A 24,001-nucleotide genomic window follows, 5' to 3' on the forward strand; every position below is an offset into this window, starting at 1 on the left:
ATATTAGAGTTATGTAGTTTTTCGAGTTATTTCCCGTAAGACAGGATTTGTGAAATTTCAGATTTTTATCATCATTAAAGTCTTTATATTTGGTAATTTTGCAAAAGATCGTGTGGATTTGATCAAACGTGCAAATTAACCCACACCTTTGGCGTGTTGATTCTCATTTTATAGACTACAATACTACAACATTAAAATACACAACCAACAATGAAAATGAGATGTCATTCGTCGAGATCAGTTTTTAAACGCTTTTTGCACCAATTTAGGAATTGAGCGCATCAGTCTACTGTACAGGTGTATTATTTAGGTAAAACTCCGAAAATTAAATAACATTAATATATTAAGAAGGACTTTCCTTTGGCACTGTCATTAACCCTAACCCGAACTCTATTTATTATAAGTATTTATAATGTTCTTTTTACATGACGGTGTCCTACCTCTATGGAAACAACGTTTGTGAGTTTGTCCCTTAATTCCTTAGGACTGATCAGGCAAGGGAAAGACTTCCGAACATTCCAGCATGCATGCTAACACTATCACTAACCCTAACCCTAAACCTGAATGAACTGAATGCTGGAACGTTCGGAAGTCTTGCCCATGCAAGTCTTTTGGACTACTGGTGTGTATACTCGACACTATTTAATGCACATAATTGCTTAAAATATTGGTATATTTAATTGATAAACGGTAATGATATGAATTCTCGGAACCGAACATACGGGTACTTCGACCCCTGGCCGCCATTGTTTATCACGTGACGCGGTGAAGCTTCTCCTTAGTTACGTATGGTTTGATAGTGAAATGAGGCAACTTTGGTCGATCATATACAACAGTTAACGGTCACGATGCCTAACACATGTTGTGCAGTTGGCTGCATAAACCATAACATGATGTTAAAAAAAATATCATTTTACAAATTTCCAAAAGAAGAGACTAGGCGCCGCTTGTGGGTAGGGTCATTAAAACGACAAACCTGTTGGAATTCCATGGCTTCCCTCACAGAATGTGACTACGTTGACTTTAATGTTGTTGCTTGTTGACACCAACATAGATTAATTTAGCAAACAAAATGGTTAAAGCATGTGCAGTGATAAAAATCCCACATTATACTCATAATATTGTAAATAAAATACACAATTCCATCGTCTTCCATGAAACACCCCCCCCCCCCCCCCCCCCCCCCAAAACGATGCATCCAGTTCTTGAATAAAGAGTATATTCCTTTATCATTAACTTTGTGTTTTCTTTATTTTTCATTTAATCTTAGTTGCTTGGATATTATCTATACTTGTATTTATTTTGCCATACCATAGCTACTACATCTTATTTATTTATTTTTTAATTTTAAAATAAAAGTTTATACTGCTAAATTACACACATATAATAATTATAATATAGGCCTAAATTTTTGTTTAAACTTTAATTTTTTGTAAAAAAATTTTGCAAATGTCTGTAGCAGGCCTGCAGTAAGAAAATATAGGTCGTTTCCCCCCCCCCCCCCCCGTGTGTTTAGTATTTACTTTGGTGCAGAGGGTAAATAATGTGCGTGTGCCTTTGTTTCAGTATATATATATATATATGTATATATATATGTATATATATATATATATATATATATATATATATATATATATATGTATATATATGTATATGTATATATATATATATATATATATGTATATATATATATATATATATATATATATATATATATATATATATATATGCCAAATTTCGAGGGAAATCACTGTGTGTGTGTGTGTGTATATATATATATATATATATATATATATATATATATATATATATATATATACATACATACATACATACATACATATATACATACAATATACCTGAAAATTGCATCAACAAAAATTATATTCTGCCCAACCTGCCCTGTCCCCTCGACATTCAAAGTACACGGAAACACATCGGTACTATTACTAAATATAGATTATACTAATTTAGATTCCCTTTGTTTGTTTCTCTTATATGGCAACCCAAGCTGTTATAATACACATAAGACGTATTGCAACTATGTGTTAGCTACAGAAAATAAATGACAATATGTAAGGCATGCAAAAAGTTAATATTAGAACTTTATTCTATGTAAACCAGTAATCACTAAGGATTTGCTTCACCCCCAAAGACCTGGATGATCGGTAACTAGGCCGTGTGATGTCACGCCGGTTCAGAGAATACCAAAAGCTGGGGTGAATTGGTAGGGGGCGAGTTGGTTTTATGGGGAGTTGACCTGCTCCCGTGTCACCATAAATCCCAAATTTTGAGACCCTAATCACAAACGTATGAAAAATTTAATGATAGTGCAACGTCCATTTTGACACACACAAAATGACCACACTCACTAATACTAGCATTGTTATAACTTGATTAATTATAATGGCCTCAGTGGTGTCGTGGTTAAGCCATCGGACATGAATATAAAATATATTCTGGAAAAATTTATTATAAAGCTGGATAAGGATTCAACAAAAACAAACTTGGGAAAATAACAATCAAATAATGAGTACAAATATTTGGTTAAATAGTTATATAATTAAGGATCACAAACCTATATTGTACAAACATTATGTTGAAATTTTTTTTTTTTTAATACAAGATTTACTTTGTGAGAATGGACAGTTTATAAACTTCGACACATGTAAAGTAAAATATAACATTAAATCAAATTTCTTAGAATATGCAACTTTAATAAAAGCTATTAAAACTTTTATAGACAGTAAAAAAATTGATAACCAACTATTTGTACCCATGAATTTTCCATTTTAATTTAAGAATATTTTTGAAAGATAAAAAAGCAAATAAAGCAATATATAAATTGTTGAACAAGAACAATGCAGTTCCCACTTCACAAAGTAAATACTCTGAATTAGGTTATGATTTTTCTGCACAGAAGTGGAAACACTATTATAGCTTACCATTTAGAGTTTTAAAAGACTCTTCCTTATTGTGGTTTCAGTATAAAATCATACATAGAATATTAACAACAAATTCTTTTTTTTATATAAAATTAAATATATAGACACAAATATGTGCAATTTCTGTAATGTTCAACCAGAAACATTGTAACACCTATTTTACAAATGTGCATATGTTAATGATTTTTGGAAAACTGTTGAATTGTGGACACAGGCGAAAGGTACACATTATATTTGAAAAAAATACAGTTTTGTTTGGAATTGCAGATGACAAAGATATATTTTTTAACTGTCTAATTATTAATGTAAAATACTATATATATAGAATGAAAATTCAAAATACCAAATTAAGTATTGAAGTCCTTAAAAATATACTAAATGACAAACTGCACATTGAATTTTTTAAAAAAGAATTTGATGAAACCTGGGGACCGTGGCTAGCCTTTAAAAAAAATAAAATAATGGATGGTTCTAGTGTGGAAAGCTTTTCTCTGTTATTCTTTCTTCTTCTTTTTTCTCTTGTCTTTCTAGTTCCTACTATTTTCCCCCTTCACGTTTTACTAATTAGTTTTACTTGGTTTATTTCACCACTAAAGGTGCCTGTGTGTGTATATATAGAGGATTTGTCACAAGTATATTTTTAATATGAAAATATCAACTGAGTCTATGTTAATCGGTATTTGTCGAGGCTCTGCCTCGACAAATACTGATTAACTAGACAAGGTTGATATTTTCCATATTAAAAAACGCAAGTAGCAAATTTTATTTATCCTATAACACTTCTAAAATAACATTTTAATTTTAATTTTTTTTGTAAATCACAGTACTAAAGTCGCCGCCATCAATAATATGACGTCATCACGATTAGCACAGATTAGTTTGACGTCATGCATTTTAATCAAATCTTTGGAAACGTTACTCTCAGGTACACGGGTCTTGTTGGCTTGTAAGTAAATGACTCATCCACATCAACACATTATCTAGAGACCTTGCAAATTTGCATACCATTATTAACCGGGTTAATAAAGTAAATTATCACATGGGTTTATGACATGGATATCATGGGTAAGTTATAGGATAAATGTATTTATATGTATATGTATGTATGTTTTTTTTTTTTTTTTTTTTTTTTCTTCTTCTTTTTCTATTGATTGTGTGTTTGTGTGCACCGTGTACCACTACGACTGTTTCTGTACGTAATGAATTCGGGGCCCCAACCCTGACATTACAGATGTGTTCTGGGATAATAAAAAAGAAAGAAAAATCCACCGGACATGAGGCTTGGTACTTGGTTAGCCCAAAGGAAATCTTGAGTTCGACCCGTACACCTCTATATCAAAGGCTCTAAAGACTAACCCTGACCCTAAAACTAACGCTGAACATTGAAAGGGGAATAGGGGTCGAACTCACGCCAGCCCAAATACTCTGATGATAAAAGAGCTAAACAAACATTTGGACAGTTATCGACACACTCTTACTGTCAGAAATCAATCTATATAAATTCTGTGCAATTGCTGCCTACCAAACAGAAGTCAAAGATTCCGCTGTAATACAAGAACTATCCTGTTTTCAATCTCCCTGAAAAAAATAAAATCACATATTAATCACTAATACAAACACTATAGGAAGAAACCCATCAGTAAATACATATTTAACTAAAACATTATTGAAAGGGCGTGCTGTCTGGTTTCTTCCTTGGTGGTTGACCTTGTTAATTCCAAAATATTGCTTTATTCCGTCCTTTTAAATTCCACTCGATTTCAGTTCATCAAAAATACATTACAGAATGTTTTTTATTTAAAAAATTTCTTTTAGACAATGAGCTATGGGTAAAGACAGACAGGAGAAAGTTAAGCAGTGCATTAAGGATGACCGACCTGCGAAACTGAAGTCTTACGTCAAGAAATACCAGATTTCTCTCCCACAGATACAACTGTCCAGGGGCAGATCACTCCTGCATTACACATGCAAACACGGCTCAGGAGCAGTTTTAAGGTGAGATGACAAACATTAAATTACACAGAATACATGTCACGGGCGTAGGAAGGTGCCAATACACACACACATAGATATATACTGACACAATGAAAACGCAAAACAGATATTTTTCAATATTTTGTTGTGATTAATGAAAAATATATTTATTGGACTTAAAATAACAATTTATGAGAGGAAGCCATTGATTGGTACTTTTATCTGGGTTTTAATCCTGGTTTTGTTCTCGTTACACATACAATAGCAGAAACACAAAATGGTGTGAAATGCATTCACTACATGCTCAATCATGCTGCATGCAATGCACGTGAAATGCCAGTATGTGGACACATAAAAGTCACGTAATGGTGCCATATTCCTCGTCGCATTAAGAATGCCATGACTCGGAGAAGAACAAAGGGAGTGAGCGTTGGGCATGGTTCAAGCCAAGTTGCTAGGACCTTCAGAGTCCATCCATCAACCATTTGATGACTTGTTGAACGTCATCAACAGACCGGGAGTGTCCGTGATCGACCTCGACCTGGTCAACGTCCTGTTACGACCTCATGCCAAGATCGGCAGATTCGACGACACGACCTCCGTGACCGGTTCAGAACTGCGATAATGACAGCAAGCAACACGATAGGACGTCATGGAAGGCCTATCCATCCGATGACGGTCATCTGTCGACTCAGAACGGCTGGACTCAGATGCAGACGGCCGTACAACGGTAACATAATGACACTGCGACATTGTGCTACAGTTTGCTCTCCAGAATGGTAATCATCCACTAGCCTACAGGAGACTCCATGAACGGTACACTGATGGATGTGTGAGGGAACGTGATCGGTTTGGCGGCGGTTGACTGATGGTATGGGGGGCAATCAACTGTGATTTCAGGAGTGATCTCATCATTGTCCATGATGCCCTTACAGCCCAGCGTTATGTTGACGTTATTCTAAGACCAGTTTTCCAGCCACTTTGCGCTGTCACCGAAGACCAGGAGGTCCCCTTCTGTTTCAATAAGACAGTGCCCGTCCACATACTGCAAGAATTACCCAGGCATTCCTGCAACAAGCCGGTATCACCATTATGAACTGGCCCGCCATTTCTCCAGATTTGAACCCAATTGAACACATGTGGGATGAGTTAGGACGTCGTGTACGTCACCGCCAGCCACCACCGTGTAACGTCGCTGAGCTTGCACAGGCGTTGCAGGAGTGGAGGAACATTCTTGTGGCTTATTTGAGATGTTTGTGCCAATCCTTTCCCCATTGTCTTCACGCATGCTCACGGGCCAATGGTGGACACACCAGATACTGTCCTTGATATGGGGGGGGGTTTGAACTTTTCGATTACGAATGCAACTCGATTACTGATGATAACTGGCCATGTTTTCATGTGAATGTATCTCATGAATACCAGTCATTAATGTCATATCCATTATCCATCAATTCATTAATAGTTTGTCGTTATTTGCAATGAAAAGTTGTTTTTGCGTTTTCATTGTGTCAGTATATATATATACATACATATATACATACATACATGTATAAATATATAAAAACCATCACTGCTGCTATGTCAGTGCATGTGTCGGTGTAATTATTGTAACAATATGTTGAGTTTTTTTTTTCTTTCAAAGGAGGCTGTTTGAGAAAAGTAGGTGGCTTTATCTACAGTTTACGTCAGATAGGTATATAATTGTAAGCATAAAAAGCAAGCTGGCAATAGCTGTCGAAAATTAGTGCTGCCTACTGTTGAACACTGATACACATTGCAATTAGCTCACAGAGAGAATTCTTCGAACTTGTCCTTGTATATGATGGCTAATATTTGATGAATTTGTTTATATTATCCATCAGATCAGTCTCCGAGAGAGCAACCGGTGCCTCATGACTGATGTAGACTGGGTTATGCTCTGTCCAGGATATCCCAGACAGCATGGTTTAATCGGGGAAATGAATAATCACCCTAATACATGAAATGATGAAGTACCTCTCTTGGTGTAGTCAGATGAGGTCTTCTCATAGTAGTGTATTTATAAACAGTGTTTATACCGGTAATGGATACCATTTCTCTTTCACTCCTGCAGGTATCTGTTGTCCGAGGGTTTCGATGCAGACTGTACGGATGAAAAGTTGAACTTCCCTCTTCATATTGCCTTGACAAGGGCTCTGCATGCAACACACAGTTCACAACAAGGTATAAATAGAGAACACAGGAATTAGAAAAACAGGCTCTAATTAAAGGAATTTTCATTATTTAAAAAATGTATGTTGTATAAAGTACCACATATGTAGATATTTGTTATACATTATTGTTGCTCACCACAATTAGAGCCTCCTCTCCACTCGGGGATCGAGCCATCGTATTCTATAACCTCTGCGTCATACATTAATTCAGTCCCCCAAAGTGGAGGATTGCATCAGAGCATTTGCCTCTATGTGAGATCACAGGCTAGGTCTAACTTGTAGATTGGATTCCCCCGACTCTGACCAGGTATCTATGCGTGATATGACATCTTCCTGTGTTTGGAAAGATCAGACAAAAAGGCCTTGTCTGACAATATAAAAGTTAAAGAAAGGTGAACAAGTTGCTGTCCTGTGACTGTACTATAGTCCGTCCTATCATTCTATTAAAATGTTTTTTCGTAAATAATTTCAGTTTGGTTTACCGTAAGAAGAAAAGTGTAAGTGTTTTAGAAATAACAAAGAAATACAATTTGTGTGTGCAATTTACAAATCAATCGGCTCAGAAATAAATAACTTGTAGTAAATTAAATAGTAAGAAAAAAATGCGATCCCTGTGGGACGGGCTATAGTTTCACAGTGATGTGCTAGTTTTCTTATTAATGACATACGAATTCTCATTTCAGTGTTTATTGAACTGGTCTTGCCACTGCTGAATCGATTTTCTGCACCGTTGGATGTGCCAAACAAAAAGGGAATCTCGTGTCGATATTTGTTAGACCAGCTGAGATCTCGCCGCTTACACGACGAGGTAAAAGTAAACAGCCAGCAGGGTTCAACATTTGTATATTTGTTAGACCAGCTGAGATCTCGCCGCGTACACGACGAGGTCAAAGTAAACAGCCAGCAGGGTTCAACATTTGTATATTTGTTAGACCAGCTGAGATCTCGCCGCTTACACGACGAGGTCAAAGTAAACAGCCAGCAGGGTTCAACATTTGTATATTTGTTAGACCAGCTGAGATCTCGCCGCGTACACGACGAGGTAAAAGTAAACAGCCAGCAGGGTTCAACATTTGTATATTTGTTAGACCAGCTGAGATCTCGCCGCGTACACGACGAGGTAAAAGTAAACAGCCAGCAGGGTTCAACATTTGTATATTTGTTAGACCAGCTGAGATCTCGCCGCTTATACGACGAGGTAAAAGTAAACAGCCAGCAGAGTTCAACATTTGTATATTTGTTAGACCAGCTGAGATCTCGCCGCGTACACGACGAGGTCAAAGTAAACAGCCAGCAGGGTCATTTGTATATTTGTTAGACCACTGAGATCTCGCCGCTTACACGACGAGGGTCAAAGTAAACAGCCAGCAGGGTTCAACATTTGTATATTTGTTAGACCAGCTGAGATCTCGCCGCTTATACGACGAGGTAAAAGTAAACAGCCAGCAGAGTTCAACATTTGTATATTTGTTAGACCAGCTGAGATCTCGCCGCTTATACGACGAGGTCAAAGTAAACGGCCAGCAGAGTTCAACATTTGTATATTTGTTAGACCAGCTGAGATCTCGCCGCGTACACGACGAGGTCAAAGTAAACGGCCAGCAGGGTTCAACATTTGTATATTTGTTAGACCAGCTGAGATCTCGCCGCTTACACGACGAGGTCAAAGTAAACGGCCAGCAGGGTTCAACATTTGTATATTTGTTAGACCAGCTGAGATCTCGCCGCTTACACGACGAGGTCAAAGTAAACAGCCAGCAGGGTTCAACATTTGTATATTTATTTTGGGTTGATAATTTATTAAATGTAAATTTTTATTATATTCATTAAATGTTATTACTTTTTTATTAGTGTAATAGTTATATTATTGCAGTTGGAATAAATCATTATATATTATCACTAGTTACAGAAAAATTAAAATATTGAAAATAATCTAAGCTAAATTCTCTTCTGGACTTGTTAATTATTTGACACAAATTCACACTTAGTCAGGCATTTTTTCGTTATAGTATTGAAACCTGAATAATTTGAAATTATATCCTTATTATGAAATGAGTATAATTTGGAAACAGCATTTTGCCGAGAAGCACTCGTCATATATAAACTGACATTGGAAACTAGTCGTCTCTTTATTTCAGAACGATGGCGCCTCTTCTGACACAAACAGTTCGGTAGATCAGCGTGAAGACAGATGGCAGCAGAAACTAGCGGAACAATTAAGAGAAGAGTGTGGTGATGAGAAAGGATTTGGCAGTGGTATGTATTATATATTTATAAACATTCTGATGAACCAAACTTCACAATTGTTATAACTTTTGAAGGCATTTTTCATTACCTTCATAATTTTATAGGATTTTAAGGATTTAATTTTGGAAACGATCAAAATAATCTGATGTTACCAATGTTCATTTTTCAAACCCATCCCAAAATTATTTGACTCTGCAAGTTGGAAATGTTATTTTAAAATTCCATAACTTTCCATGATCCATATGAATTGGGCAATATCTATACTAAGATCTCTGTACATTTTTCTTTTTCTGTTAAAACAATGGCACACAACAGACCGAGTGAGATAGTGAGAGAGAGTTGAGGAGGGAACAAATAAATAATAGCTTCAGGCCTCTCCATGTGAGGCGAGCAGCGACTCGCGCGCACCTCATACTCTCCTAAAACTTACAACTGGCAAGTAGTTTATTGCTTGCTTCAATCGTTTTGCTATGGCTATTGTTGAAGAAAGTCATGACTTAAAGAACGGTTTCAAATTGTAAACCCATCAAGGCAATATCGTAAAAACAGCCGTTTCGTTCTTTAACACTAAACTATAACTGCAACAGAACGCGTAAACGTTGATGACGGGCTATTATTATTATTATTATTATTATTATCAGCGTTACTTACTGCCTCTACGTCATGTCCACCAGTTAACGATTAAGAAAATACCTCTTGAAAAATAACCCTAGTTTTTGAAAATAAAAATGGTTTGCACACAAATAATTAGTTATTCAACCACTGAATATGTTAGCTGGGTAATCTGTCAACTGTTTCAAATTATTAAATAGAAACATTTCACATGCTTGCGTGAGAAATCTCTTTTCATTATGGGTATGTTTTCATCATACACCGGTGGACGTTAGATCGTAGCTGAAAGAGGTTTCCTGTCTATTGCCGAGATGGCGAAAGGAAAATTTGTAGAACTATCGACCTGTTACATTCTCAATAAAGCTATACACAATTTGTTTGTTGTTTATTTTTAATTTTTGAACTTGCTCTCCTTATTTGGTATTTCTCGCCTGGGATCATATGCAGGTGCTCTCCTGCTATTTTCAAATGGAGAGGCCCGAGCTTAAATCTGACAGCAGTATTTTAATCTATTCCATTCTGTTGATAAACAATAGAATAGATATTGATTAATGCACCAGTGTTTTCTTTGTGCAGGTTTTGCTGAAACTGAAGCGGAGAGCTACGACGACTGGGCGGACCGGTTACAGAAAGAACACCACTTGAAACACAAACACTCGCACGTGGCTCCACCACGGAGGAAACCCGCTCCATCCACAGCAGGCTCCACGTTCAAATCACACGTACTGGACGAAGAGGAGTTGAGAAAGACAAGAGCCGAGCTGGAGAAAAAATACCGAGAGACCCAGAGAGAAGATCAGTTTGAGAGGAAACGGAAGAAGAAGTGTTCATACGAGAGAAATTACACACATCTGCTGCTACACGGCCAAGACGAGGTCCTCACTTACAGCAGCGTCCCGTGGCCGTGTTTGGGGGCCGTGACCGACATGGTGGATGTACTCTTCTGTGATATTCAGGATCGCTCAAGCAAAACGTTCAGGAAATACCTCCGGGACCAGCAGGTTAGATGGCATCCCGATAAATTTATGCAAAAGTTTGGCAAGATATTGAAACATGAAGACAAGGATAAAATTTTATGTAGTGTCAAAGAAATATCGCAAGAGTTGAACAAAATATCGGAATCATTGCCACAGGCGGTTTGACAAGCTGCAAGGAACAGACTGGTTTTTAAAAAATATTTATATCAATGAAATTAAAGTTGATCACTGTTATATCCTATTTGATTTGCAATTTATTAACATTGATTTCATTAGAGAGCTCCTTGGTCTAGTGGATAAGCCGCTGGACAATCAAACTGATTACGCTGATCAAAACCTGTCAAAGCTGGCTCACTGTAATTGATCTTTCTCATCTATCACTATCATCACATCATTCTCATTATCTTGATATAAAAAACTCTCCAATTTCTCCCATGATTTCAATCTGTTTCGACCATATCTGTCATTTTCCTCCAACTCGGTCTTCTGAGCTGTCTCTGTACTTCCTTCACCCACCTGGCATCCTCGTCCTCTGCCGCTAATAAAGCTGGTCTGGCCCACAACAGTAACCGACAACTGTTGGTAGAATGAGAACACAGCAGGTGTCTCTCTGACAAAATAGTTTTTGTTTAACACCACAAGAGCATATTGCTTCATCGGCTATTGGATGTCAAACATTTTGTCATTCTGACATATATTCTTAGAGAGAAAACCTGCTAGTTTTCCATTAGTAGCAAGGGATCTTTTATATATACCATCCCATAGACAGGACAGCATATACCACTGCCTTTGATATACCAGTTGTGGTGCACTGGCTGGAACAAGAAATGGGCCACTGACGAGGATGATTGTAGATCGACCGCCTATCAGGTGAGTGCTTTACCACTAAGCTACACCCCGCCCCCTGCCTCTCAACAATACAAGAAGTACTGAACACTCTCCAAGGTGGTCACACTAAGCTACACCCCGCCCCCTGCCTCTCAACACTCTCCAAGGTGGTCACACTAAGCTACACCCCGCCCCCGGCCTTTCAACAATACAAGAAGTACTGAACACACTCCAAGGTGGTCACACTAAGCTACACCCCGCCCCCCTGCCTCTCAACAATACAAGAAGTACTGAACACACTCCAAGGTGGTCACACTAAGCTACACCCCACCCCCTGCCTCTCAACAATACAAGAAGTACCCGGTAAGTACTGAACACTCTCCAAGGTGGTCACACTAAGCTACACCCCGCCCCCTGCCTCTCAACAATACAAGAAGTACTGAACACACTCCAAGGTGGTCACACTAAGCTACACCCCACCCCCTGCCTCTCAACAATACAAGAAGTACTGAACACTCTCCAAGGTGGTCACACTAAGCTACACCCCGCCCCCTGCCTCTCAACAATTCAAGAAGTACTGAACACTCTCCAAGGTGGTCACACTAAGCTACACCCCGCCCCCTGCCTCTCAACAATTCAAGAAGTACTGAACACTCTCCAAGGTGGTCACACTAAGCTACACCCCGCCCCCTGCCTCAACACTCCAAGGTGGTCACACTAAGCTACACCCCGCCCCCTGCCTCTCAACACTCTCCAAGGTGGTCACACTAAGCTACACCCCGCCCCCTGCCTCTCAACACTCTCCAAGGTGGTCACAGTAAGCTACACCCCGCCCCCTGCCTCTCAACACACTCCAAGGTGGTCACACTAAGCTACACCCCGCCCCCTGCCTCTCAACACTCTCCAAGGTGGTCACACTAAGCTACACCCCGCCCCCTGCCTCTCAACACTCTCCAAGGTGGTCACACTAAGCTACACCCCGCCCCCTGCCTCTCAAAAATACAAGAAGTACTGAACACTCTCCAAGGTGGTCACACTAAGCTACACCCCGCCCCCTGCCTCTCAACAATACAAGAAGTAAGTACTGAACACACTCCAAGGCGGTCACACTAAGCTACACCCCACCCCCTGCCTCTCAACAATACAAGAAGTACTGAACACTCTCCAAGGTGGTCACACTAAGCTACACCCCGCCCCCTGCCTCTCAACAATACAAGAAGTACTGAACACTCTCCAAGGTGGTCACACTAAGCTACACCCCGCCCCCTGCCTCTCAAAAATACAAGAAGTACTGAACACTCTCCAAGGTGGTCACACTAAGCTACACCCCGCCCCCTGCCTCTCAACAATACAAGAAGTAAGTACTGAACACACTCCAAGGCGGTCACACTAAGCTACACCCCACCCCCTGCCTCTCAACAATACAAGAAGTACTGAACACTCTCCAAGGTGGTCACACTAAGCTACACCCCGCCCCCTGCCTCTCAACAATACAAGAAGTACTGAACACACTCCAAGGTGGTCACACTAAGCTACACCCCGCCCCCTGCCTCTCAACACTCTCCAAGGTGGTCACACTAAGCTACACCCCCCCCCCCTGCCTCTCAACAATACAAGAAGTACTGAACACTCTCCAAGGTGGTCACACTAAGCTACACCCCGCCCCCTGCCTCTCAACAATACAAGAAGTACTGAACACTCTCCAAGGTGGTCACACTAAGCTACACCCCGCCCCCTGCCTCTCAACAATACAAGAAGTACTGAACACTCTCCAAGGTGGTCACACTAAGCTACACCCCGCCCCCCTGCCTCTCAACAATACAAGAAGTACTGAACACTCTCCAAGGTGGTCACACTAAGCTACACCCCGCCCCCTGCCTCTCAACAATACAAGAAGTAAGTACTGAACACACTCCAAGGTGGTCACACTAAGCTACACCCCACCCCCTGCCTCTCAACAATACAAGAAGTACCCGGTAAGTACTGAACACTCTCCAAGGTGGTCACACTAAGCTACACCCCGCCCCCTGCCTCTCAACAATACAAGAAGTAAGTACTGAACACTCTCCAAGGTGATCACACTAAGCTACACCCCACCCCCTGCCTCTCAACAATACAAGAAGTACCCGGTAAGTACTGAACACTCTCCAAGGTGGTCACACTAAGCTACACCCCGCCCCCTGCCTCTCAACAATACAAGAAGTACCCGGTAAGTACTGAACACTCTCCAAGGTGGTCACACTAAGCCCACAGCTGAGGAGCTGCCAGATCGGGAAGAAATGAGATCGAAGTGAAAGAAGAAAAAGGAAAGGGGGCAGTGGGATATTAAAAAACCCACCCTAATTTATAATACACTACTCAAAACAAGTCACGGGTAAGTAAATATATTTTATAAATATATATGCATTTCGTCATAATACAATATACTGAATGCAACAGAATTTTCTGTGCCTAATAATCAAATTCAGAAAACAGTCCTTGATGTCTGTCTGTGGTACTAATGGTCCTTATAATATTTCCATATACTGGTCCTTACCTTTTCTGACACCCTATAGCCATGTGAATTTTGTGTGCATGGTGTCATTAAAGGGACATTCCTGACTTTGCTGCAATGTTTTAAGATGTTATCGACTAACAGAGACATTTTGGCGACTAATTACATATCAAATATATTTTTCTGCATAAAATATTAGTGGCTGTATATTAAACATGTTTCTGATCGTTCTAATATTTGTACTAGGTTAAATTTCATTGTATTTCCTAAAAAAAGATTTTTTCGTACGTACAAAACTATTTGAAGACAAATTCCAGTTTGGTCTTCTTACAAATATTAAGAGGACCCGAAACACATTACACCGATATTCTAAACAAGAAAATATATTTAATATGTAAGTTTAATCGTAGAAATATTTTATTAGTAGGAAACATCTTACAATGCAGCAAACTCGGGAATGTCCCTTTAAACATTCATTCTAATGATCCTTATTATAAAATTAACACAGATAATGAATAAATATCCCACATTGTATCGAAAACATACAGCAATATTTTGTGTGTGTGTGTGTGATTAATTTTAATCAGTGTCATCAAATAGTGCACATGCAGTCTTTGCTGAATGGGAGTAATTTTCACTGCACATAACAGTTAATGTTAGCTTGGTACAAGTTAAAATTCATTATGCCTCATATGGACATGACATTAGAAGACAGAGGTAGGTCTCTTGCCCGACTCCAAAATAGAAATTCACTGAGAATGGTGAACAACGCTTGGTGTTAACCATGTCGGTGTGACATCATGTGGTAAGTACTACACACTGCACCTTGTATTCTCTTCATCCAACAGGTGTATAACAAACACTGAAATCTTGTATCAGGACTTTGTTTTCTTCTGTTTCACTGTGCTGCTGGCTGACTCTTTGAGTTCATTGATCACCTCGGACACCTCAGCTCCTAGCTCCTCCAGCTGCTCATACTGTTTCTTCAGCTCCTCAGGAGTGCTTTTAAGGAGGTCAACAAGATTGAGGAGCTCCAGTGTCTGTAAATACTTTGCTCCAATGTCGGGGCTCTCCGTGCGAGTCACAGATGAATCGTCACCGTGTCCCATGTCCTCTGTATCCACCAGGGAGAGAGAAGTCACTGGCGTACTGTCTGAAACAAAAACAATTACACCAATTTTATAATCAAAAATATCTACAGAACTGACTAGTCTACAATACATTGTTACAGTTTCACCCATGGTATATTTCATTCATTTCAACTTATTTTTGTGCTTGTATCCAATTAACGTTCCAGCACGCTGTCCTGGGCACACACCTCAGCTATCAGAGGGTTAGTTGTTAGGTGGTTAGTGAGAGAGAAGAGGCTGTAGTGGTCTTACACCTACCCATTGAGTTGTTAAAACTTGCTCTGGGTGAGAGCTGGTACCCGGCTGCAAATATGGGCCGATGGCTTAACCACAACACCACTGAGGCCAGTACCCATGGTATATCTTGTTCAGGGGTGCAGAAAGTACTCATCCGCTCACCAAATGCATGTAAAAATTTTGATGGACGAGTTAAAAAATGCAACTACCAGTCTGACGGGCAATCCGTCTTTTTGTGACTGAATGTAATTTTTTTTTTTTTTAATGTATTTATTTATTCATATTTTATTTTTTGCATTGAATCCGTGACTCCACATCAGCCATGCCCGAATTCCAAACGATTTAAACAAATGGTTTGAACAGAATGATGACGAAATACACAATACATGATGTACCGCATTGCCAATAGACTTCGCAAACGCAACATTCCGGAATAATAATACATTTTATTTCATATCAGTAATCCATAAAACATACATAATTATGTATATATATATTGTTGAACAATAATATATTGTCCAAAAGGCTGGCGGACTAGTAGAAATTTGGCCAGGTTAGTAATGTTTAGTTGGTTCTGGTCTGGCGGACTAGTTAAATATTTTCCATTTCTGCACCCATGTTGTTACACTTGGTAAACTTGGGTTGTAAAATTCACTATTAATCTACATTTTAAAATTTAAAAAAAACCCAAACATTTTTATCTTGCCTTGACAAAGACAAAAGACAAGATACATACATGTATTAGTCTACAGGTGTTACAAGACAAAGTGTGATATATATATATATATATATATATCTTTACAAGACAAAGTGTGATGTGTATACATTACATGTGTATGTGTGTATATATACATATAGTCAAACCGGTCCTAGCGGTCACCTGTAATCAGCGGTCACCTGCCTTAAGCGGCCATGTTTTCCCCTCCCAAACGATTTATAATGTAAATGCACCTGTAATAAGTGGTCACCTGTCTAACGCGGCCAGTGGCCACCTATTTCGGATCCCAAATTGCTAACATACCTGTATTCAGTGGCCAGAGTCAATGTTTACTATTATATAAAAGGGATATTTTAACAACAGCGATAAGATGCAGCAAATAATCGATCTTCACTCCTTCAGAAATATTAGTACCCATTCAGTCCCGACATCTCAACTGTGTATCAATTAAGAAAGTATGATTTGGAATGCATCTAATTGCCTCTGGGTAGGCTACGCTTCATGTATGTAAATTCACTTAATATGACAATACACTGCATGAAGTTGGAATTAAATGGGAAAAAAAATACAAATTTGTTGAGAACGGTTAATTTAATACATTCCAGTTGCATTTTTTTCTGAAGAAGGCAACATATCAAAAATTGATTTATAGTCAGTTGTGAAGCAGTACATACGGTAAAACAAGAAACAACAAATTGTTTAGACTCTATAAGTGCCAACCTGCAATCAGCAGTATATACACATGTATATTATTGAAAGTGATTAGATGTTTGTTTTGTTTAACAACGCCTCTAGAGCACATTGATTTATTAATCATCGGCTATTGGAAGTCAAACATTTGGTAATTTTGATATAGTCTTAAGAGAGGAAACCCGCTACATTTTCCCATTATAGCAAAGGATCTTTTATATGCACCATTTCACATAGGATAGCACATACCACAGCCTTTGATATACCAGTTGTGGTGCACTCACAAGAACAAGAAGTAGCCTAATGGACCTACCAACGGGGATCGATTCCAAACTGATCGCGCATCAAGCGAGTACTTTCGCATTGGGCTATGTCCCGCCCCTTACTGATGAATAAATCCATATGCATGTAATTGTTACTCATAAAAATGATAACTTTGCCTAAATATGTACGGTTGTTATTTAGTTATTTATTACAAATAAATGTAAAAATAGCCAAACATGTCATTACTGACAACTACACACCTTTAATCATTAATACATTTGAGCATTTAAAGTTGTAAACACTAGTTTGAACCTGTGAAAATAGGTACCAAGTTTCATTAATCTACAAATATATAACACAGGTAGATAAAGTTATAACTGAGTGAAACATGAAACATGAGTCTACAACGATAAAACGGAAAACATCTAAAAAAAAAACCCAAATAGATTAGAACTGGACTCCATAACGTTTACTGTGCGTTGTTAAATAAAACATTTCCATAAACTTTACTACTCGGAGGTACATGCATTTTTATAATTATGAAACGCATAAAGTTTCATCGCATTACAAACACCAGGATGGCCATAAACAAGGCTGATGCACGCAAATGGATATAGTATAATGATATACTAAACAACATATCAGGGCCAGTTTGGTGATGGTGGGGGAGGGGGGGGGAAGGGGGGCAACTCAGTAGTTAATAGTCTAAAACTCAAACAGTTAAGAAGAGACTTTTCTTTAAGTTTCTATGCTTTCCGGATTCCCCTCCCCCTTCCCCCCCCCCCCCCCCCCCGCTAGCTACGGCCCTGCATATAAAAGTAATCTGTAATGCCTGATTTCAGTTTATGAAAAACGGCTCTAATAGTGAAATACGGCGTAGTTTTCAAAACTCGTGTCTGTCGCTTTAATTTCTTACCTCTGGAGATGTTCAATTTGGAGCCGCTGAACACCACGTCATCGTCACCAGCAGCTTTAATGTCGGCCATGATTTGGTCAATCGATGGTGGTTTTGGTCTCTCTGGCAACCGATGGTCCTTAGGCATGTTGGTGCGTTGGTCTGCTTATGCTAAACAATATCAAATGGAAAAAATTCTCTAGTCATAATATTTTTGAGACCCCTCAAATGATTTTTGTAAAGGGATGTAACTCTAAAAGTTATCAATCGTAAGGTCTCACTACACAGATGACTTCCGGGTGAGACCGGCCTCGGTGGCGTCGTGGCAGGCCATCGGTCTACAGGCTGGTAGGTACTGGGTTCGGATCCCAGTCGAGGCATGGGATTTTTAATCCAGATACAGACTCCAAACCCTGAGTGAGTGCTCCGCAAGGCTCAATGGGTAGGTGTAAACCACTTGCACTGACCAGTGATCCATAACTGGTTCAACAAAGGCCATGGTTTGTGCTATCCTGCCTGTGGGAAGCGCAAATAAAAGATCCCTTGCTGCTAATCGGAAGAGTAGCCCATGTAGTGGCGACAGCGGGTTTCCTCTCAAAATCTGTGTGGTCCTCGACCATATGTCTGACGCCATATAACCGTAAATAAAATGTGTCGAGTGCGTCGTTAAATAAAACATTTCTTTTTCTTATGGATAACAATGCATAAATTAAATCCTGTGTCTGATTTCACTTTAAAAGTTATGTTTTCTTTCATTAAAGCACATTTACCAAATTGCTAAACTTTTTGTGTATTTTGTCCCATGTACCTGAGTTATGCAGATTTAGCTGTTCATTATCATACTAGTTGTCGTCAGTTCTACCTGTATCGAACAGGGTAAACTAAAACAAAACTTGAACTGAAATAACCAAACACGAACGCACATTAATGACATCATTTATTTTATTCCTGTCAAATAATAATTTACATATAATAAATACAAGTACAAAAATCTATTTTATTATTTATAAAACATATCAGTCAGGATTTGACATCATGACCTTGTCAAAATTTAATATTACATGTTTTATCAAGTACTCTAGGTCAGTGTTGTGGTACACACTGATGAAGATAAGTAAAAGATGGCTAAAGCCAAATCACCATCCTAAGAAAGACAGCAAATGCCTACGAACTTGTTAGTTGTAGAATTGTGTAAAACAATGGTTACATTGGATGTATTATAAACGTAAGAATTGTACTATTATGACATAGGTAGATTCTTTTTCAAATTAAATGCTATTACTATATAGCAGGCTGGTTTTGTTTTACAAAAACAATCAGTGCAAGTTATGCATGCTTATATAATTGTGTTGTGTAGATTTGATTAAAAATATAAATTAACTTGAAATCACCATGGTTAATACCATCAAATACATGAAAACAAAAGATTGCCAGTTATTTTAAAATGAATTATTTCATTTCTTAAATATGCTGATAGTACAATTAACATGAGCAATGCAAGTAGTTTATACAGTGTTAAAGGTCAACACATTTTCATTGCATTAAACATGTACCAAATTTATTATTACTTTTTTTTTTCAATTTTGGCACAGCAAAAGCCTAGTTGAAGGCTACATGGAAAAAAGAGAAGGAAAAATAAAGAGAAGAAAAAATGAAGCTTGTAGATCTAATAAATAAAATAAATTAATTAATTTTTGATTTACAAAATAAGCACTATTAAATAATACTATTTTGTAGTAGAAGGCAACATCAACAAAAAAAGAAAAAGAAGCCTATAGTCCTATTGAATACCTAAATAAATAAATGTTTGATTTACAAAATCAGCACTATTAAATATGACTGTTTTGGTGCAGTACATCTGTTACCATAAGCAGACAACAGAAATGTATTTCACAGTAGCTTTTTGTTTGAAAGGCCCTTACATGTTCAAGTCAAAGTGAATGAAACATCTTTGGCCAAGTTACGCACACACTATCTTTTTCAAATTAATACATATTGTACAATGAAAACAGATTCGTGACTAGAACATTCAACAAAACATAGTTCAAAGCACAGAGTAATGACACAATCAAATAAAGTTAAAATGTTGAGATCTATAAGTATATTTTTTTTAAAACCTAAAAATATTACACAGACCAACAATCTAAAAAAAAATATGGACATTAATGCTTTATTTTTTTATCTTATCTTTGGGATATACTAATCAGAAGCCAAACTATTCATTGAAAGTAAAGATGACATTCTCTTAAATTATTTGCCATAGGTAGAAAGATGAAATACTACGAAGCTTAAGCACTAAAATATCAAACTAGCTGAAAATGAACTGGGTGTTATAAAATTATTTATTTTGAAAAATGATTAGAAAAACGTTGGTTATGTGAAAGATATAAAAACAAATATAAAAAATATACTTCTTTAATGATGTCTTTCTCACCAGCTATAAAATAAAATAAAAACAAAACAAAACAAAACAAAAGAAATAATAACATGATGTGACCAAAAATAACGTGACAAAATGTTTAGGTCATGACAACAGATATAAACAGATAAATAGAAAAAATGTACAGTTTGTGATTAAGCAACCAACCAACAGTCAAAAATACTGTATTGTTAATGAGTAAAATGGCACACTGGGTCACACTATATAAGCAAAACATCTCTGTTGAAGTAACTTACCAAATACAGATCACACTGTACAATGATAAATAATCATAATAACAGAATTTTGATTTCACACTCTTGTTTAGGCCTTTACCACAGTTTTATTTTGCAGATGAAAAATGCAAACTTACAGTACTGTACTAGAATTAGCAAATACAATTTTTTTTTTGTAATTGAGCATGAACCATATGTACAATATCTTGTTTTAGTAAGGTTTCAGCATTAAAGGATGAATTATAAAATCTAAAATCTACATTTGAGCAGTCCACTGTCCACTGTTTAAAACTCAAACAACTAGCTTTGACAAGTGTTTCGTGTACAGAGTGGTGATATATTTGTATACAAATTATACACACTGAGCATAGTGGCTTTTCTAAGGCCCGTTTTCCACGTACGTTTCCATTTATGTTTTTTCGGCATGCAAAAAAACGATCAATGTGCAACTGTTTCACATGTTAGTAAGAATGTATGTTTCCCTGCAAGAGTGTCTGTACATTTATTTTCTGCTCATTGTAATGAAACTATTTGACTAATTTGTGTTTGAAAATATCTCAATTACGTGGAAACCGGTATCTTTCTTTTGCCAGACTTCACACACTTAGACATAGTGCTTGGGGTTTTTTTAAACAATATTTATTAACGTTTGTATTAGCGTTAGGCATGGACCAACAGGCGATGCCTGTATTAAGATCTTTCCCTACATTTTACATTTACATTATACAAAAATGAGCACATATGGAAATCGGGCCTACAAAAACGCATTAAACACAGGCTGTAATATAAATATTGCACTAATCATTTTAATTTCTTCACTTTGATTTCTTTCATTAACAATGGGTGCACAGAAAACAAGAGAGTGAAAAAAGCAAACAATGAATGCTTACAAAGGAACAAAGCAAACATGGAGGACACATTAACAATATGGACATGAGTAACTGAACAATTGTTCAACAATGAGTACAAAATAGTGATACAATGGTGACATGGTAAAAACAGAAACAATATAGTTAATAATTTACATTATTGTTATACAATGGCAACATAGTTATACAATGGTTACTCAATGACAGAATACATGTAGTTAACAATGGTTACACAATGACTACACAGTTCAACATCGTTAAACAATTGTTCAACACAATGACAACATAGTTAAACAATTGTTAAAACACCATGACAACATAGTTCAACAATGGTTAGGGAACAACATGGTTACAGTATGGTTATACAATGGTAAAAGCATGGGTGCGCAATGATTACAATAGTGATACCATGTGTAACACATGTACCACACAGCATTGATATACAAGTGGTTGTATAGAGAATGGACAATATTGTTTACGATGACAAATTGAGTACACTATGAACATTATGACAGTTGGTTAAGCATGTCACCGTGTGTGTAATAATAGCACTGTGTACATCGGTGATCAAATCATTGCACAATCTTCTCGACCGTACTGTACAATAACGACCGCACAGTTGTACGACGATGACATACAACTGTCATATAAAAAAATAAACATTCTGTAACAATTCAAAATCCTAATAAAACTTACATTAGTTGATGGAAGCACTCTTACAAAAAATTCCAAATTTAACATTGGTTTGTAATAAAATAATTTTTACACACATATTAGCATATATGCAGGTAGGTATATTTTTACTAATAAGTATTGACAGGTATGTGTATGTTAATAAAAAAATTACACGATTATAAATGATGGGTTAAATATATAACTGTTGTGTGTGTTTTTACACCCAGGCTAGTTTACAGTATCTGACTGCACATTGGTTTCAAGCCACCTGTGATGCGATTTATTTTATTGCCAGCTGCTGAAATCTTTCCAAACCAAATCTTATTGTATGCAATAGTAACCACAATTGTATTGTCTTACAAAGCGAAAGAATACCAAAGCAATAATTTAAGCTAATAATAAAAGCCCGACTCAACCAGACGATACTGAAACACGGCCAGACCTCACAGTGTTACTACAAAGTGTGTTCAATCAGTTGCATCAGGCTACACAATCTTAAACATGTCTGTTCGTTAAATGTTCTACATTACTTTGCAGAATATGGAAACAAGACTGCATCATTATTGTTATTATTAAAAACCCTAGTTATTTCACCTCTGTAGATGTAGAACATACGTGAGTAATATCAAGTCAGGAAACATTTTGTTTTCATCATTATTGATATTTCTAGTCCATTGAAAATTGATTGGCAAATATTGTTGAATGTTCTAAAATTGTGTAGCAATCTCTGAAACATGGGTAGCGATCTCTGAAACATGGGTAGCGATATTGACTAAAATGTTCCCTGAAAGTGAGAAAGTGTGAGAAAGCGTGAGAAAGTGTTAAAGATGAGACATTAGCGTTAAGATAGATTTCAGCAGATGAACTAGGATTAAGTGCCAGCTGTAATTTCACCCTGTGTAGCAAGGAACAGGTATGATAAATTTAATCAGAAACAACAATTATTCCTTGCAAGCCACTGATTGAACCCTGTTTCACATAAATGTGGAAGACAATAAAAACCGTATAATCACCGCTGTCTGGTTTAAATGAGTGTGGTAAGTCCAAGAAACTGTGTCGGTAGAAGTCACTACATCAGACTGAGAATGCCGCTGTTTGATTGTAGTCAGTACGGTTAATTAGAGAAAGTGTATCGAATCGGTATGACAATCTCCTGTTTTGTTATGAGATGCGGCCTCACACACAGGTCACATTGCAAACAGTTACAACACACACAGTTTCCTGAGACATTAACTTCCTCTTCACGGTCAGATACAACCTGTTACATATCACTCGTATTGCACACACTGAAAATAAATGGTTTCCAAAGACATCCTCTTCACACTGAAATATAATCAATCTAATATATCTTGTATTGCACACAGTGAGTTCAAGTTGTTTACATCAGTTTCCTCTTCATGAGATCCGACCAATGAAATACCACTCGTATTGCACAGTGACTACAGGCTGAGTTTCTTGAGCCGTCGTTTTCCTCGGTGTTTGTGACTGCTGAGCGACTCCTGCTCAGCCCTACTCCGCACCACAAACTTGAGATCATCGACCGAGTTGTTCAGAGCGTAAAACACATTCGCACCTTGTGGTATCAGTAACTCTGTA

At 37.5% G+C, this 24,001-nt stretch overlaps 3 protein-coding genes across 8 annotated transcripts in view; 1 reads left to right on the forward strand and 2 right to left on the reverse strand.

Moving 5' to 3' along the window:
* The first annotated feature begins 34 nt into the window (after positions 1–34).
* Positions 35–11,184, forward strand: LOC121384633 (NF-kappa-B inhibitor-like protein 1). 3 transcript variants are annotated; one of them, XM_041515099.1, is made up of 6 exons: positions 35–310; positions 4,761–4,940; positions 7,015–7,124; positions 7,798–7,922; positions 9,253–9,370; positions 10,550–11,184. In XM_041515099.1, the coding sequence occupies exons 2-6, from the start codon at positions 4,771–4,773 to the stop codon at positions 11,113–11,115; spliced, it is 1,089 nt and encodes a 362-aa protein (XP_041371033.1). In that variant the 5' UTR covers positions 35–310; positions 4,761–4,770; the 3' UTR covers positions 11,116–11,184. The 3 variants fall into 3 exon arrangements, with proteins under 3 accessions (XP_041371033.1, XP_041371034.1, XP_041371035.1); XM_041515100.1 differs by lacking the exon at positions 35–310 and adding an exon at positions 320–459; XM_041515101.1 differs by lacking the exon at positions 35–310 and adding an exon at positions 2,211–2,227.
* A 3,468-nt stretch (positions 11,185–14,652) lies between these two features.
* Positions 14,653–18,466, reverse strand: LOC121383984 (UPF0449 protein C19orf25 homolog). Its single transcript, XM_041514118.1, has 2 exons — positions 18,228–18,466; positions 14,653–15,425 (listed from the first exon to the last, which is right to left on the reverse strand). The coding sequence occupies exons 1-2, from the start codon at positions 18,352–18,354 to the stop codon at positions 15,148–15,150; spliced, it is 405 nt and encodes a 134-aa protein (XP_041370052.1). The 5' UTR covers positions 18,355–18,466; the 3' UTR covers positions 14,653–15,147.
* Positions 18,467–19,130: 664 nt separating this feature from the next.
* The window catches only part of LOC121384552 (ral guanine nucleotide dissociation stimulator-like), a 39,070-nt gene continuing 34,199 nt past the window's right edge, over positions 19,131–24,001 (reverse strand). For all 4 annotated transcript variants that reach the window (XM_041514994.1, XM_041514991.1, XM_041514993.1 and 1 more), the window contains one exon: positions 19,131–23,996. In XM_041514994.1, the coding sequence (XP_041370928.1) occupies positions 23,845–23,996 (152 nt within the window). In that variant the 3' untranslated portion in view covers positions 19,131–23,844. The remainder of the gene's footprint in view (positions 23,997–24,001) is intronic.

Source organism: Gigantopelta aegis, chromosome 10, assembly GCF_016097555.1.
Source record: "Gigantopelta aegis isolate Gae_Host chromosome 10, Gae_host_genome, whole genome shotgun sequence".
In the NCBI taxonomy this organism is placed as follows: domain Eukaryota; kingdom Metazoa; phylum Mollusca; class Gastropoda; order Neomphalida; family Peltospiridae; genus Gigantopelta; species Gigantopelta aegis.